Raw genomic sequence first — 19,353 nt, 5'->3', positions numbered from 1 at the left:
TATGATATGGAAAGGGTCAAAAGTGGTATGGTGACACACCTCGAGAGTCACGTTGGTACTCGTGTGCAGAACTTGGACCCAAATGTGGTCTCCAGACCGCCAGAAAGTGAATTGTTCTGAATCAAAACAACGTCTCCTCTCCCTTTTCCAACTCTGGCAGCCTTTTTGTTTTTCCCTCTGTGTGTGTCTGTGTGTGTCTGTGGGTGTCTGTGGGTGTCCTTGTGTGTGTCTGTCTGAGTCTATGTGAGTCTGTGTGTGTCTTTGTGAGTCAGCATGTGTCTGTGTGTGTCTGTGTCAGTCTGTGTGTGTCTACGTCTGTCTGTGTGTGTCTGTGTGAGTCTGTGTGTGTCAGTGTGAGTCTGTGTGTGTCTGTGTGAGTCTGTGTCAGTCTGTGTGTGTGAGTCTTTGTGTGTCTGTGTATGTCAGTGTGTGTTTGTGTGTATCTGTGGGTGGCTGTGTATGTCAGTGTGTGTTTTTGTGTGTCTGTGTGTCTGTGTGAGTCCGTGTGTGTCTGTGTTTGTCCGTGGGTGTCCCTGTGTGTATTTGTGTGTGTCTGTGTGTGTGTCTGTCTGAGTCTGTGTGAGTCCGTGTGTGTCTTTGTGAGTCTGTGTGTGTCTGTCTGAGTCTGTGTGAGTCTGTGTGTGTCTACGTCTGTCTGTGTAAGTCTGTTTGTGTCTGTGTGTGTCTGTGTGAGTCTATGTGGGTCTGTATGAGTACGCGTGTGTCTGTGTGTGTCTGTGTGAGTCTGTGTGTGTTTGTGTGAGTCTGTGTGAGTCTGCGTGAGTAAGTGTGTGTCTGTGTGTGTCCGTGTGTGTCTGTGTGAGTCTGTGTGTGTCTGTGTGAGTCTATGTGTGTCAGTGTGAGTTTGCGTGTGTCTGTGTGATTCTATGTGTGTCTTTGTGAGTCCGCGTGTGTCTGTGTGTGTCAGTGTGTGTCTGTGTGAGTCCGTGTGTGTCAGTGTGTGTCTGTGTGTGTCAGTGTGTGTCTGTGTGAGTTTGTGTGAGTAAGTGTGTGTCTGTGTGTGTTTGTGTGTGTCAGTGTGAGTTTGTGTGAGTAAGTGTGTGTCTGTGTCAGTCTGTGTGTGTCTGTGTGAGTCTGTGTGTGTCAGTGTGAGTCTGTGTGTCTCTGTGTGTGTCAGTGTGAGTTTGTGTGAGTAAGTGTGTGTCTGTGTCAGTCTGTGTGTGTCTGTGTGTGTCAGTGTGAGTTTGTGTAAGTGTGTGTCTCTGTGTGTGTCTGTGTGTGTCGGTGTGAGTTTATGTGTGTCTTTGTGAGTCCGCGTGTGTCTGTGTGTGTCAGTGTGAGTCCGTGTGTGTCTATGTGTGTCAGTGTGAGTAAGTGTGTGTCTGTGTCAGTCTGTGTGTGTCTGTGTGTGTCTGTGTCAGTTTGTGTGTGTGAGTCTGTGTGTGTCTGTGTGAGTCTTTGTCAGTCTGTTTGTGTCTGTGCCAGTTTGTGTGTGTGAATAAGTCTATGTCTGTGTCAGTCTGTGTGTGTGGGTCTGTGTGTGTCTGTGTCAGTTTGTGTGTGTGAGTCTGTGTGTGTTTGTGTGTGTCTGTGTGTGTCTGTGTGAGTAATTACAGGCCAGATGAGGAAAGAGAGCAGGAAAAAAAACAACAACTTTGGTGAACTTTCTCTTTCTCCTCCTCTTCCTCCCAGCCAGCACCACTTGAGGAGCTCCACACCCACCAAGAGAAGACCCAGTCAGTCCAGGATCCAGCTTTCGGTGCCTTTTCTTCCGAGTCCCTCCACCTTCCTCGGCCAGCACCAAACACACAAAGGCTGGGCAGGTATACGGTTTCTCTGGGACAATGGAAACCCAATCAGCCAATGGAGAGGAGGCGGCGTGCTGGAGCATCCACACCAAAGGTCAAGGCGGGACACGGGTCCACGCACCGGAAGACCCGGTGCTCCGAGAGGACCTGGAGGCGGCGAAGAGGATCGAGAAGTTCGACATCCCGCTCGACAGCCTGAAAAGGATGTTTGAGAAACCGACCGTGAGTACGAGACTTTGCCTTCTTTTTTTTTTTCTTTTCCAAATGTTTTTTTTTTTTTTTTTTTGCCGTGTCAGCGAGTTGAAAGGTGTCAGATAGACGGATGAGCTTCTGGCTATTTGCATTTCAACAAGGACGTGCGGAAAAAGTAGCCGGTCTGAACATCTGCGAGGCAGATCTCAAGGGAGGGAGAAATGACACGCTCGTATTTCAGCATGAAGTGGTTATTGAAAAGATGATTGCATGAATTGTACGTGGCGACTTACCGTGGTGCAGTGAAAGGGGATACTGCTATTTTTTTGGTGTCTACACGTATTCATGTTAGAACATACTTGCCAACCTTAAGACCTCCGATTTCGGGAGGTGGGGGGTGGGGGGCGTGGTTAAGAGTCAACTTTTTCATATATATATATATATATATATATATATATATATAATATATCACCCAGACCTGTCATCCCTCAACAAGCGCAGTGAAATTATGTCAGCATGCCGTCACAGACGGAAACACCTCCTAGGTAACACATGATTCAATCACCACGCCCCTATGCCTGCCTGTACCTACCCACTTTGTGCCCTATACAAACCATTGTATGTGAATAGCATGCTAACAGTAAGCATGCATTAAGTACCCAAATACATACAAATACAAAATATAAAAACAAATAAAAATGTGGCAAAAAAGCGAGCATGCTAACAATTACATGCAAATTGTTGACATTCGCCAAGCACCTAAATAAATGACTCTGAGTTAAATACCAGCAAAATAGCAAAATTAAAGCTAGCATGCAATTACATCTTATCAGTTAGCATGCTCCAAGACCAAAATATATGATTGTGTTCTCGTATAATTAGCAAAAAAAAAGCTAGTATGCTAAAGTTAACATGCTAAGAGTTATCATGCATCAAGTACCAAACTATATCAGTGTTAGCCTGGTGTATACCTGCAAAAATAGCTTATAAAAGCTAGCATGCTAACAATAACATGCTAACAGTTAGAATGTGTCAAGTACCAAAATATATGACTCTGAGGTGTATCTCTGCTAAACGTTCAAAAGAAAAGTTAGTAGGCTAACAATTACATGCTAACAGTGTGTGTCAAGTACCAAAATATTTGACTCTGAGGTGTATACCTGTGAAATTAAAAAAAGAAGCTAGCATGCTAATGTTAAAAAGCTAACAGATAGCATGCATCAAGTACCAAAATTCATGACTCTTAGGTGTATAACTGCAAAATAAAATAAAAACTAGCATGCTAAAAATAACATGCTAACAACTAGCATATTTCAAGTGCCTAAATATATCACTTTGAGGTGAATCTATGCTAAATTTTCAAAGGAAAAGTTAGCATGCTAACAATTACATGCTTACAGTATGTGTATAGCCAATGTTAAAATGCTAACAGATAGCATGTATCAAGTACCAAAATTCATGACTCTGAGGTGTATACCTGCAAAATAATAATAAGCTAGTATGCTAACAATAACATGCTAACAACCAGCATGGGTCAAGTGCCTAAATATATGAATCTGAGGGTTATACCTGCTAAATTTTCAAAAGAAAAGTTAGCATGCTAACAATTAATTGCTAAGAGTGTGTGTCATGTACCAAATATTTGACTCTGAGGTGTGTACCTGTACATTTTTTTGAAAAGCTAGCAGGCTAATGTTAAAATGCTAACGAATAGCATGCATCAAGTACCAAAATTCATGACTCTGAGGTGTATACCCATAAAATTATTAAAAAACTAGCATGCTACTATTAAAATGCTAACAGATAGCATGCATCAAGTACCAAAATTCATGACTCTGAGGTGTATACATGCTAAATTTTCAAAAGAAAAGTTAGCATGCTAACAATTACATGTTAACAATATGTGTCAAGTACCAAAATATTTGACTCTGAGGTGTGTACCTGTATATTTTTCTGAAAAGCTAGCATGCTAATATTAAAATGCTAACAAATAGCATGCATCAAGTACCAAAATTCATGACTCTGAGGTGTATACCTATAAAATTATTTAAAAAGCTAGCATGCTAATATTAAAATGCTAACAGATAGCATGCATCAAGTACCAAAATTCATGACTCTGAGGTGTATACATGCTAAATTTTCAAAAGAAAAGTTAGCATGCTAACAATTACATGCTGACAATGTGTGTCAAGTACCAAAATATTTGACTCTGTGGTGTATACCTGTAAATATTTTTAAAAAGCCAGCATGCTAATGTTAAAATGCTAACAGATAGCATGCATCAAGTACCAAAATTCATGACTCGGAGGGGTATACCTGCAAAATAAATAAAAGCTAGCATGCTAACAATAACATGCTAACAACTAGCATGTGTCAAGTGCCTAAATATATGACTCTGAGGTGTATCCCTGCTAAATAAATACATAAATAAATAAAAAACTCGCTTTTTTCGCTTATTTTTGTGTGTGTTAATAAATAGGGGTGCACAAAAATTCGATTCACTTCCGATTTGCGATTCTTATTCATCCTGATTGTCAATCAGTTCATAATTTTTATAACAAAATTGATTTAAAAAAAAAATATATAATTTTTTTAATTAATTTTTGATTTTATAAGAATCCATTTTTACAAATGAAACCAGGAGAAGTCTCCCTAAGTGTATAGTTCATGGGGTGTTGGTTAAGTCAGTTAAATTTTTGCTGAATCTATTCTTTTGTTGCGCCCTAAAAAGTGTCAATAGTCTAAGTATTTGTACATTTTTACGCATAAACTGTTGGATTGTAACGTGCATCTTAGTTGTGGACTACTACTAAGATAGATGCACGTTGCAATCAAACAGTCGCAGTTGTCATTAACACATTTGGGGGTGTTGAAATCGCCATGTGAAATGGCTAATGCTAATCAGGAGCATGTCAATAGCAAAACCAATGTATATTAGCATCAAGCTAGCGCTTTTTTTGAGAAGTGGATACCTACTTTACTAACGTTGGAGCGTTTTTTTGAGCCAATTTCTTTGCCCGCATTGAAAAGAGCAACGTTACCTCGAGGAAGTTTTGGTTGAGTCTGCTCTCAGTGCTGCTGGAGTGACGGCCTAGGGCGTGAGTCAGTGCCTATGCCTTGCCGCAGTGTACCATTTCAACATCATTTTGGGTAGTATAAAGGTATGCTCTAGGCAAATATCGTACTTTGGAGAGGGCGTTCCTAAAAATGTACAGAAAAGTTTTTGAAATGTCTCTCGTTTTTCCCACCAAGAGCCAAAAACTTAACATGCTAACAATTGAATGCTAAGAGTGTGTGTCATGTACCAAAATATTTGACTCTGAGGTGTGTACTTGTACATTTTTTTGAAAAGCTAGCAGGCTAATGTTAAAATGCTAACAAATAGCATGCATCAAGTACCAAAATTCATGACTCTGAGGTGTATACCTATAAAATTATTTAAAAGTTAGCATCCTAATATTAAAATGCTAACAGATAGCATGCATCAAGTAACACAATTCATGACTCTGAGGTGTATACATGCTAAATTTTCAAAAGAAAAGTTAGCATGCTAACAAGAGAAAAATCTGAAATGTTGATACTAATAACTATTAATGGTACACTTAGTCACTTATAACGCAAAGTTTACACCTTGTTTTGTCATACAATAGCTATATCCTGTGTTGTTCTGTTGTTGTTGTTGTTTTTTTAAATAAAAAAATATATTTTATAATGGCCCATATGATTTGTGACTTTATTACACTTTTTTCATTTTTTACACTGAATTCATGTGACTGACTGAGTTTTTTTGCCTTTGATTTTCGTAAACTTGTTTTTTTATCTACTGAATTTTTATGCGCTGATTTTTTTTTTTAAATGAATTTTTTGCACGGTTTTTTTTTTCACTGAATTCATGTGACTGACTGAATTTTGGGCGTTTGTATTTTGTGTACTTAATTTGTTTTACGTCAAATTATGCTGACAATTTTAATTAAAAAAAATATCTGCAAAATGTGTTTGGAAAGAAGAATTTTTATACACTGGATTTTTTTGCACTGAATTTTTATGCACTGATTTTTTTTTCTGTACACATTTTTTGTTTTAATGAATTTTCTTGTACTGTTTTTTTACGCTGAATTAATGTGACTGCCTGATTTTTCGGTTGTTTGTATTTTGTGAACTTATTTTTTTTATGTCAAAATATGCTGACAATTTTAATGAATAACACTTTCTCCGCAAAATGTGTGTTTAAAAATGTCGTGCTTCAAATATTTTTTATACACTGGATTTTTTTTACACTGAATTTTTATTCAATGATTTTTTTTTACCAAATTTTTTTTTTAATTCAGTGTTCCAAATAATTTTTTTTTAAATGAATTTTTATGCACTGTTTTTTTTTTTTTTTACACTGAATTCATGTGACTGGCTGAATTTTCTGCATTTGTATTATGTGAACTTGATTTTTTTTACATCAAATTATGCTGACAATATTAATGAAAAAAAATGTCACTGCAAAAAGTGTGATTAAAAATGTCGTGTTTCAAATAATTTTTATACACTGGATTTTTTTACACTACATTTTTAGGCATTGATTTATTTATAGTGAATTTTTATGCACTCATATTTTTACACTTTTTTTTTTACACAGATTTTTTATTTGATGATTTTTTTTTACACTACATTTTTATGCGCTGACTTTTTTTTTTACACTGAAATATTTTTACACTGAAATTTTATAAAATTACCTTTTTACACACATTTTTATTTAAAAAATTCAGTGTTTCAAATAATTTTCATACACTGGATTTTTTTACACTGAATTTTTAGGCATTCATTTTTTATACAGAATTTTTTCACACTGAATTTTTATGCACTGATTTCTTTTTTAAAAATTTTTTCACAATGAAATTTTATGCACTTTTTTTTTTTTACACTGAATTTATGTGACTGACTGAATTTTCGGCGTTTGTATTTTGTCAACTTAATTTTTTTACGTCAAATTATCCTGAAAATTTTAATGAAAATCTATTTCCCCGCAAAAAGTGTGTTTAAAAATTTTGTGTTTCAAAAATTTTTTATACACTGGATTATTTTTATACTGAATTTTTTCACACTGAATTTTTATGCACTGATTTTTTTTACATAATTTTTTTACACTGATTTTTTTATTTAATGATATGTTTACACTACATTTTTAAGCGCTTATTTTCTTTTACACTGAAATTTTTTCACACTGAATTTTTATGCACTGATTTTTTTTACATAATTTTTTTACACTGATTTTTTTATTTAATGATATGTTTACACTACATTTTTAAGCGCTTATTTTCTTTTACACTGAAATTTTTTTACACTGAATTTTTATGCAATAATTTTTTCACACACATTTTTATTTTTACACTGCATTTTTATGCACTGTTGTCTTTTTTACACTGGATTTATGTGACTTCATGTGTGTTAAAAAAAATTGTGTTTTAAAGAATTTTTAAACACTGGATTTATTTAAACAAAATTTTTATGTACTGATTTTTTGATACTGCATTTTTTCACACTGAATTTTTATGCACTGATTTTTTATTTATTTGCAGATTATTTAGGCTAAATTTTTTCGACACTCAATTTTTATGCGTTGATTTTTTTTACACTGAAATACATTCCTCCGCAAAATGTGTGTGTTTAAAAATTCAGGTTTCAAATATTGTTTTATCCACTGGATTTTTTTTACACTGAATTCTTATGCATAGATTTTTTGAATACTGAATTTTTTTTCACATTGAATTTTTATGCACTGATTTTTGTACACAAAATTGTTTTAGGCTGAATTTTTATGCGCTGATTTTTTTATACTGCATTTTTTTACACTGAATTTTTATGCACTGATTTTTCTATACTGAATTTTTTTTACACTGAATTTTAATGCACTGATTTTTTTCACACCAAATTTTTACGCACTGTTTGATTTTTGTGAATTAAATTTTTTTTTACGTCGTTATGCTGAAAATATCATTCAAAAGAAAATGTGTCTGCAAAAAACAGTGTTTAAAATACTTTTTATACACTGGATTTTTTGTTACACTGATTTTTTTATACTGAATTTGTTTACACTGATTTTTTATAATGAATTTTTATGCACTGATATTTTTTACGCTGAATTTTTTTACAATTTATTTTTATGCACTGATTTTTTTACACTGAAATTTTTTACACTGAAATTTTATGCAATAATTTTTTTATACTGATTTTTTTTAAAACACTACATTTTTATGCACTGATTTTTTTACACTGACGTTTTATGTAGTGATTTTTTTTTACACTGAATTTTTTTTACACTGAATTTTTATGCACTGTTTTTTTCACACTGAATTTTGAAACCTCCACATTTTGTTGCCACAAATTGACCTTCATACATGGGCCAATTGGTATTATTATAAGAAAAAGCACATGATGTACCTATTTTATGAAAAACAAATAAATGGCGTAAACGTTGTGTTAAAAGTGACAAAGCGTATGATTATTAGTTATTAGTATCAACATTTCGGATTTTTCTCATTACAGCACTTATTTTGCTCTTTTTCTTTCGTCCATTTTTAACTGTTTTTTGGTTTGTTTTGTGTCATTTCAAAATATATGCTGGGCCAATAAAGGGTTAAACAGACAAACAAATAAAACACTATTCGGTTGATTGGCATTATTTTGTTGAGTTTCAGTGAAGAAAAGAGAAAATGCTGACAGTGCACATCTCTTCTGCTCACTTTTTCCATCCCGGCTGGAGGAGGGAAAAAAAATAAAAAAAATCCTGCTCACTTTTTCCTAACATTCCAGTAGCGACTTCCAGGGGCCGGGCGACGTATTTTGTGATCCGATGCAAAAAAAAAAAAAAAAAAAAAAAAGTTCTGGCACCATCGCAATGGAAACCTCAGCGTGCCCCAGTGCATTGTGGGTAACGTAGTCCAGGCGCCACTGACATCCAACACCCTGTTATTTGAGAGCGGTTTTAAAATAACCGGGTAATTGGTACATGAGCTGCAGCTGGCCGCCGATGAAAGGCCTCTCAGAGGAGAGTCAACATGGATCATTTAGACTCACATCTGGCGACGGAGGCAGGAATATTCCGCCCAGATGGCTAATGATCTGCATCAAACGCCGCAGAGTCACCGATAGCATCTTTTGGAGCCGTTTTGTTGTAAAAAGGAGCTGCATATTTGCTTTGAGCCTCGACGGCGACCCTGTTTTTGTCGTCAGAAAATCGGAGGCCGCAACAACGGGAGGTGATAAGAACTTTCTGGCGGAACATTCCGGAGTTAGTCCATGTGTTGCGTCTGTGGTTTCGAGCAAATGTAGTCAGCGGCTCGTCCTCGCCGTCATTATCTTATTGCTTCCAGGCGGCGGCCTGCTCTTTGTGGGCTCGCTAATGCTGTTTACATCTGCTAATCTCTTTTATTTCTTCCCCCATAGTGGGAAGACTACTGTACCAGTGTGCACAACACAGACACAACATTAGGTACACCGATGTCCTGAGGTATCTTTCACATTGGACCCGAATTCGGTACTTTTATAGGTAAATGGCAAATGGGTTGTACTTGTGTAGCGCCTCTCCCGAAAACCTCCCGGGACAAACTTTCTCCCGAAATTCAGGCAGAGCTGGAGGCCACGCCCCCTCCAGCTCCATGCGGACCTGAGTGACGTGTATAAAGAGCTTGTCTGCCCAATGACGTTATAACTGTAGAATGATCGAGGGCGAGTTCTTGGTTTCTTATGTGGGTTTATTGTTAGGCAGTTTCATTAACGTCCTCACAGCGCTGTAAAACAACACACAACAACAGCAGTCCGTTTTTGTCTTGCGTAAAATGGTTCGTCTGCCGTAAACAGCAATGTTGTGACACTTTTAAACAGGACAATACTGCCATCTACTGTACATGCATATGGTTAGAAAAACAAGGATGGTCAATTCAACCCTTAAATCAACAATTAGGAGATGAGTGTTATGTGTGTGTACATGTGTAAATAAATGAACACTGAAATCCAAGTATTTATTTCATATATATATATATATATATATATATATATATATATAAAATATATATATATATACACCGTATTTCCTTGAAATGCCGCCGGGGCGCTAATTAATTTAAAACTTCTTCTCACTCCTGCTCTTACTTCCCGGGACAAACTTTCTCCCGAAATTCAGGCAGAGCTGGAGGCCACGCCCCCTCCAGCTCCATGCGGACCTGAGTGACGTGTATAAAGAGCGTGTCTGCCCAATGACGTTATAACTGTAGAATGATCGAGGGCGAGTTCTTGGTTTCTTATGTGGGTTTATTGTTAGGCAGTTTCATTAACGTCCTCACGGCACTGTAAAACAACACACAACAACAGCAGTCCGTTTTCGTCTAGCGTAAAACGGTTCGTCTGCCGTAAACAGCAATGTTAAATGGGTTGTACTTGTATAGCGCTTTTCTACCTTCAAGGTACGCTTTTCTACATTCAAGGTACTCAAAGTGCTTGACACTACTTCCACATTTTATTTCTTTAAAAGTGTCACATGTTGTGACACTTTTAAACAGGACAATACTGCCATCTACTGTACATGCATATGGTTAGAAAAACAAGGATGGTCAATTCAACCCTTAACTCAACAATTAGTAGATGAGTGTAATGTGTGTGTAAATTAGGAGCGGCATGGCGCAGTGGGTAGAGCGGCCGTGCCGGAAACCTGAGGGTTGCAGGTTCGCTTCCCAACTATTAACATCCAAATCGCTGCCGTTGTGTCCTTGGGCAGGACACTTTACCCTTAGCCCCGGTGCCGCTCACACTGGTGAATGAACGATGAATGAATGATTGGTGGTGGTCAGAGGGGCCGTAGGCGCAAACTGGCAGCCACGCTTCCGTCAGTCTACCCCAGGGCAGCTGTGACTAAAGATGTAGCTTACCACCACCAGGTGTGAATGAATGATGAGTTCCCACTTCTCTGTGAGCGCTTTGAGTAACTAACAATAGAAAAGCGCGAAATAAATCTAATCCATTATTATTATTATTATTATTATAATTAAATTTGTAAATAAATGAACACTGAAATTCAAGTATTTATTATATATATATATATATATATATATATATATATATATGTATACCGTATTTCCTTGAATTGCCGCCGGGCCGCTAATTAATTTAAAACCTCTTCTCACTCCTGCTCTTACAAAAGGCATGCGGTAAAAGTAAGCATGCGCTAATTATTTTAAAACCTCTTCTCACTCCGGCACTTACCAAAGGTATGCAGTAAAAATTTGAGTGTGATGTAAGCTTTGACCTTAAATCCTACTGAATAGCTCTTAATCTTCTTCCCTTTATGCGATTTCAAATTACCGGTATTGAAATCAGCCTCCTCCATTTTGAAAATGATGACAGGGGAAGTGTCACTCGTGACGTCACGAGTTTGACCAGGCGGTAATACTAAGCGTGCGCTAATTATTTTGCGAAACGAGTTTGACCCGGCATTAATTCAAGGCAGGCGCATACTATATGCCCTCCGGCAATTCAAGGAAATACTTTATACATAAATATACGCGTATATATATTTATATATATACATATATAGATACATATATATATATATATGTCTTGATTGGATTATCCAGAGAATAGTGCTCGATACCGTGGTAGAGCGCAATATGTATGTGTGGGAAAAATCACAAGACTACTTCATCGCTACAGAACTGTTTCATGAGGGGTTCCCTCAATCATCTCCTGATGATTGAGGGAACCCCTCAATATATATATATATATATATATATATATATATATATATATATATATATATATATATATATATATATATATATATATATATATAGATACATATATATGTACACACACACACACACACACACACACACACACACACACACACACATATATATATATATATGTATATATACATATATGTACATATATATATACATATATATATATATATATATGTACACACACATATATATATATATATATATATATATATATATATATATATATATATATATATATATATATATATATATAGACACTTACATCATGTGTTATTTTCATTATAACATTCATACAAGACATTTAAAGTCAGTTTGTTGGTAGGCTATTGCAGCTAATATAGACACTTACATCATGTGTTGCCTTCATTATAACACCTATATAAGACTTTTAATGTCATTTTGATAGTAGGCTATTATAGTTAATATTGGTGGTTATGTCATGTGTTGCCTTCATTATTAGACTTATGTACAGCTTTTCATTTTTTGCGGCTTACAGATTTTTTTTGTTGTATTTTTGGTCCAATACGGCTCTTTTACATTTTCACTTACTGCACTTTTGAGTGCTTTCTATCAGGCATGCTTGCTTTGTTGGCATGGAAAACTGCTCAAATTGTTATGTAGACCACAAGGAAGCATTCACATATGTAGACATGACCTCTTTAAGGGTGGAGAGGAAAAGTCCGTTGTCCCCACCTCGTTGCTTCCTGAACATGACCTTGGCTCTAACTGAAGACCGAGCTTTTTAATATTTAACCACTTTTCCCCCCCCAACATTTTGCCACCGTTTGAATAATTGAGCTGATGGTTGGCATGGCTGATGGACACTCGCGTTGGTCTGCCATGATGATGAACATCCATGGGGTTAAAAAAACAAAAAAGACAACATAGTGTGCAAGATGAGCCAGGGGAGCACATAGGTTGATGTTTACAGCCTCAGTCTGACCTTTCACATACAAGATACAGACAATCTTAGCTTTTTTTTGTCCCTATACCAGGGGTCGGCAACCTAAAATGTTTTAACAGCCATATTGGACCAAAAATACAAAACCAAAATGTCTGGAGCTGCAAAAAAATAAAAGCCATATAACTTACAGATAGTGTGTCATGAGATATAAATTGAATTAAGAGGACTTAAAGGAAACCAAATGCGCTCAAATATAGCTACAAATGAGGCATAATGATGCAATATGTACATATAGCTAGCCTAGATAGCACGTTAGCATCGATTAGCATGCAGTCATGCAGTGACCAAATATGTCTGATTATCACTCCACACAAGTCAATAACGTCAACAAAACTCACCTTTGTGCATTCATGCACAACGTTAAAAGTTTGGTGGATAAAATGAGACGGAAAAAGAAGTGGCATAAAACATGTCTTAGAACAGGGGTCGGGAACCTTTTTGGCTGACAGAGCCAAAAAGCCAAATATTTTAAAATGTATTTCCGTAAGAGCCATATAATATTTTTTAACACTGAACACAACTAAACGCGTGCATTTTTAAGTAAGACCAACATTTCTAGAGTATAATAAGTCTCTTATTCTTTGTATTAACATTGTTATTCTGAAGCTAACTGTGGAGGGGGTGTGGCCTGTGGGCCTGCAGTGAACTGGGGTGTGCCAGGACCGGCCTCGAAATCAGCGACAGGTGCGTCGATGGCCCACCTGGGCCTTGTTATCTAATCACCTGTCGCTCTGTAATAAGGAGCAGCCAGGAGGAGAGACGGGGTTGGGGCTGGAGCCAGAGTGCGAGCGAGAACGAAAGAGAAAAAAACAATTGCTGGAAAGCAACTGAGAGAGTTATTGAAAATAAAAAAATATTGTAACCCTGAAACAGGGTCTCATGTCGGTGTTTGGTGGTCTGAAGAACCCCCAGGAGGGCAAGCCCCACACTAACCAATAATAAATAAATAACTTCTTACCATTAACGCAACTTCTTGAACAGGTGCGGTAGAAAACGGGTGGATGGATTAAAAATGCATGAGAATGTTTTATATTTTGAACATTATTTTTAACACTGTGAGTACACGTGGAATTATTCATTACTTATCGTGTTGAGCAATATCAGCTCAGATTTATCCGAGAGCCAGCTGCAGTCATCAAAAGAGCCACATCTGGCTCTAGAGCCATAGGTTCCCTACCCCTGTCTTAGAAAGTCGGAGAAAGTTATACATGTAAAGAAACTTCGGTGAGTTCAAGGACCATCGAAATTAGTAGGACAAAACAGCCCTCGCCAAATATTCGAATCAGTGAAGCGTGTTTAATAAAAACAGTGTGCTTTATGACAATTAGGGAGGTTCGTGTCATGTTTGTCCTTCTACAGAGGGGTCGGCAAGCCGCGGCTCTTTAGCGCCGCCCTAGTGGCTCTCTGGAGCTTTTTCAAAAATATATAAAAAACGGAAATGATGAGTGGAAAAAAACATATTTTTTGTTTTAATTTGGTCTCGGTAGGAGGACAAACATGACACAAACCTCCCTAATTGCTATAAACACACTTGCCAACCCTCCCGGATTTTCAGGGAGACTCCCGCAATTCAGCGCCTCTCCTGAAAACCTCCCGGGACAAATTTTCTCCCGAAAATCTCCCGAAATTCAGGCGAAGCTGGAGGCCACGCCTCCTCCAGCTCAATGCGGACCTGAGTGACGTGCACAAAGAGCGTTTCTGCCCAATTACGTTATAACTGTAGAATAATCGAGGGCGAGTTCTTGGTTTCTTATGTGGGTTTATTGTTAGGCAGTTTCATTATCGTCCTCCCAGCGCGGTAAAACAACACACAACAACAGCAGTCCGAATTCGTCTACCTAAAGCAGTTCGTCTGCCAAACAGCAATGTGTTGTGACACTCTTAAGCAGGACAATACTGCCCTCTAGTGTACATGCATATGGTTAGAAAAACAAGGATGGAATATTCAACCCTCAACTCAACAATGAGTAGATGAGTGTTATGTGTGTGTCAATGTGTAAATAAATAAACACTGAAATTCAAGTATTTCTTATATATATATATATATATATATATATATATATATATATATATATATATATATATATATATATATGAAATACTTGACTTGGTGAATCTATTAATCCAGCAGTAAATATACTACTCACCTCTTAACAACGCCCCGCCCCACCCCCGACCACCCCCCCACGCCCCCACCCCCACCCCCCGCCTCCCGAAATCGGAGGTCTCAAGGTTGGCAAGTACGGCTATAAAGCACACTGTTTATACTAAACATGCTTCACCGATTCGAGTATTCGGCAAGCGCCGTTTTGTCCTACTAATTTGGGCCGTCATTGAACTCACCATGATTTGTTTACATGCATAACTTTCTCCGACGTGATTTATGCCACTTCTTTTTCTGTCTCATTTTGTCCACCAAACGTTTAACGTTGTGCATTCATGCACAACGTTGAGTTCTGTTGATGTTATTGACTTATGTGGAGTGCTAATCAGACATATTTGGTCACTGCATGGCTGTAAGCTAATCTATGCTAACATGCTATTTAGGCTAGCTGCATGTACATATTGCATTACAATGCCTCATTTGTAGCTATATTTGAGCTCATTAGTTTCCTTTAAGTCCTCATAATTCAATTTATATCTCATGACACACTATCTGTATGTAATATGGCTTTTAATTGTTGGCGGCTCCAGACAGATTTGTTTTTGTTTTTTGGGTCCAATATGGCTCTTTCAACATTTTGGGTTGCCGACCCCTGTCCTACAGAAACCATAATAAAACAAAAAATATATTTTCTATATTTTTTTTCTCTCATCTTTTTCCATTTTCCATACATTTTTGAAAAAGCTCCAGAGAGCCACTAGGGCGGCGCTAAATGGTCCGCATGTGGCTTTAGAGCCACGGGTTGCCGACCCCCGCCCTATACAAACGGAGAACATGTAAGTGAATACATTTTGACTGGAAGTACATCCCCCGGGAAAGAAATTATGGAATCGGCAGACTTGGAGGATGTTCATGAATGTTACCATGAATTGATTAACGTGGACCGGGACTTAAACGAGTTGAAAAACTTATTCAGGTTTTACCATACTTGCCAACCCTCCCAAATTTTCCGGGAGACTCCCGAATTTCAGTGCCTCTCCCGAAAATCTCCCGGGACAACAATTTTCCCGAATTTCACCCGATTTCCAGCCGGACCTGAGTGAGGACAGCCTGTCGTCACGTCCACTTTTCCTCCGTATAAACAGCGTGCCGGCCCAGTCACGTTATAACATTTACGGCAGGTGTCTCGTGAGACGTTATTTTGCGGCCCCCACCTTAATATGAAAGTATAATGTTAGTTCGGCCCGCAAATTTTATATGAATGGCGCTTGACCGTGTTGTGTGCGTAGCTGAAGGAACATACCAATCACGATGTGGTATATGGCTCTCGAGGGCCGAACATTGACGCCAGATGAGCGGTACGCTAGCTTCCGAAGCACTCCGCCGAAGGACCGAGCGACAATACAAAACTGTGGTGCACTGGACCCCAGCGCTGATGCTCTGACAGAAAGTATTAGGCTGGGCGAATCGGACGAGTAACACATTAGTTGTGATTTTAGCTCATTCGGGGCTAATTGTGCTACTGTAACTGTAAACTCCACGGCAACAATTTTTGTTATTTGGGTCCAAAATGTCTCTTTCAACGTTCTTGGTTGCCTACCCCTGCATTAGTGGAAAAGCGGCAACTGAGTGAAAGCGACAGAAACGTGGCCATGGAGACGTGGGTTTTCTTAACTGTTTAGTTGCAGTCACACCGCAACACCTGTCTGTCAGTAAGAACAGTCCCCCGTTAACCTGGACCAATTCAAACCGTTATTTGTTTTTTTTTATTGTTTAATTGGCATTGCCTCACATTCCTTAATTCTCATTTTGTTCATTTATATTTTGAATTTATTTTGTGTTGAAAATAAAAATAAAGAACTTTAAAAAGATTTTCTTTTGGGAAAATATTTTCTCGCGGCCCTGCTTCACCCACACTCAGATAAATTGAGTTTGAGACGCTTGATCTACGGCTTTTGGACCTCAGTGCGCAACTGCACACACAACAAGAAGGAGACTATTATATATGTCTCTGTTATCCATAGGTTGATCTATAACCCATAAAATAGGCAGGCACTGAGCTATTTCTCACAGTGTGTTTATTCCATTTTTTTATTTTTTTTATTTATTTATTTCTTTTTTTAAAAAACATTTTCTATTGTCCTGTCCAGCTTCTCAGGCAAATCATATAGTTGATGTAGATGCCCATATCGGCTGTTCAGATTTACTTTACAAAAGAGAAGTGTTGGATACTTCTCTTGTTGCCTTATTTGAATTTGACTTTATTAAATGTATTTATATTATCATTTGGTGCAGCCGGGCCGCAGCAGGAGGGGATAGAAAGAGAAAAAAAGGAAGACAGAGGGGGAAATTGTGGGGATAAGAGGGGGATTAGACAGAGAGACAAAAACGACAACAGCAAATACAACAATAACAACAAAAACAATAGAACAACACCAGCACATACAATATGTACAAATATGATCGTAAAAGTGATAGCAAATAAGCAGTTAGTGAAATAAATAATATAGTAATGACAATGAGCATTTTTACACTAAAACTGGAGCAATACAAATACCAATAGAAAAAGCGCTATTGATCATGAACAAAACCAATAGTTTACCTCTATTATCAACAATAAAGTTGTTCAAATGCAACAATACGTATACATAATGATAGCTAGAAAGATAATAAAAAAATTAATAAATAAATGCGTGTGTTTATTCCAGCCGGCACCTTAATACACTGACACACAACATCCGGATTCCCACCATGCATTGCTTCAAAACCAGGGCAAGTAGCAATGTCCAAAAAAAGATAGTGACGGAGAATAGAACGAGGATGGAAAATTCAACCCTAAACTCACTCCTTTCCTGTCACAGATGCTGCCCATACCTATGCTCCTTCAAAGGCTTTGCTACTGGCTGCAAAGCATTGAACTTTCAAATACAACAATGAGTGGAAGAGTGTTATGTGTGTGTATATGTGTAAATAAATGAACACTGAAATTCGATATATATATATATATATATATATATATATATATATATATACTTGAATTTCAGTGAATTCTAGCTATAAATATACTCTTCCTCCCTTAACCCCGCCCCACTCTCCTGAATTTGGAGATCTCAAGGTTGGCAAGTATGGCTGCAACATCTCTCCAAGGTGTGAACACTCCTTTTAAGTTAAAGTTAAGTTAAAGTACCAATGATTGTCACACACACTAGGTGTGGTGAAATTTGTCCTCTGCATTTGACCCATCACCCTTGATCACCCCCGGGGGGGGAGGGGAGCAGTGGGCAGCAGCGGTGCCGTGCTGGGAATCATTTTTGGAGATTTAACCCCAATTCCAACCCTTGATGCTGAGTGCCAAGCAGGAAGGCAATGGGTCCCATTTTTTTTTTATAGTCTTTGGTATGACTCGGCCGGAGTTTGAACTCACAACCTACAGATCTCAGGGCGGACACTCTAACCACTAGGCCACTGAGAACACTGAGAACTGGCGGACTAATGAACAGATTTCATCTCATGCAGGCGTTAGCGTCGCAAATGAACATTTACAAGGGTGATTTCATTTGGATCTAAAATAAAACTGTCGCTGACTACCACAATTTATTTCCTTGACTCCTTTTAGTGTCGCTCGAAGCCAGAAAGTTGCCATTTGAAAATGACTGTGGCAGGGGTGCACGAATGATTTGCTTCCAAGGGCCGAAGTGCTAATGTGCCCATTGGCCGCGGGCCAAACACAGTAATTTTAAGCATGAAAAACAAATAGCCAAAAAGCTCCTGTATGGGGTATCAAAAACGATGATAGACTTGTGAACATGCCGTCAAAGTTCCGTTACGATACTGATATTAATCCGATCCGACATCAGCAGGAGTCAATCAATTAATCAATCAATCAATGTTTACTTATATAGCCCTAAATCACCAGTGTCTCAAAGGGCTGCACAAACCACTACGACATCCTCGGTAGGCCCACATAAGGGCAAGGAAAACTCACACCCAGTGGGACGTCGGTGACAATGATGACTATGAGAACCTTGGAGAGGAGGAAAGCAATGGATGTCGAGCGGGTCTAACATGATACTGTGAAAGTTCAATCCATAATGGATCCAACACAGTCGCAAGAGTCCAGTCCAAAGCGGATCCAACACAGCAGCGAGAGTCCCGTTCACAGCGGAGTCAGCAGGAAACCATCCCAAGCGGAGGCGGATCAGCAGCGCAGAGATGTCCCCAGCCGATACACAGGCGAGCAGTACATGACCACCAGATCGGACCGGACCCCCTCCACAAGGGAGAGTGGGACATAGGAGAAAAGGAAAAGAAACGGCAGATCAACTGGTCTAAAAAGGGAGTCTATTTAAGGGCTAGAGTATACAAATGAGTTTTAAGGTGAGACTTAAATGCTTCCACTGAGGTGGCATCTCGAACTGTTACCGGGAGGGCATTCCAGAGTACTGGAGCCCGAAATGAAAAAGCTCTATAGCCCGCAGACTTTTTTTGGGCTTTGGGAATCACTAATAAGCCAGAGTCCTTTGAACGCAGATTTCTTGC

The 19,353-nt window shown here is 38.1% G+C and overlaps 1 protein-coding gene across 1 annotated transcript in view; it reads left to right on the top strand.

Annotated features, from left to right (window-relative positions):
• Positions 1-274: 274 nt before the first annotated feature.
• LOC133544487 (xin actin-binding repeat-containing protein 2-like) overlaps positions 275-19,353 on the top strand; it is a 182,095-nt gene continuing 163,016 nt past the window's right edge. Inside the window, exon 1 of the mRNA XM_061889864.1 lies at positions 275-1,991. Within this exon, the coding sequence (XP_061745848.1) occupies positions 1,806-1,991 (186 nt within the window). The 5' untranslated portion in view covers positions 275-1,805. The remainder of the gene's footprint in view (positions 1,992-19,353) is intronic.

The sequence above is a fragment of the Nerophis ophidion genome, linkage group LG27 (assembly GCF_033978795.1).
Source record: "Nerophis ophidion isolate RoL-2023_Sa linkage group LG27, RoL_Noph_v1.0, whole genome shotgun sequence".
NCBI classification, from domain to species: domain Eukaryota; kingdom Metazoa; phylum Chordata; class Actinopteri; order Syngnathiformes; family Syngnathidae; genus Nerophis; species Nerophis ophidion.
The sequence above is the reverse complement of the archived record's forward strand: the minus strand, read 5'-3'. Positions and strand labels throughout refer to the sequence as shown.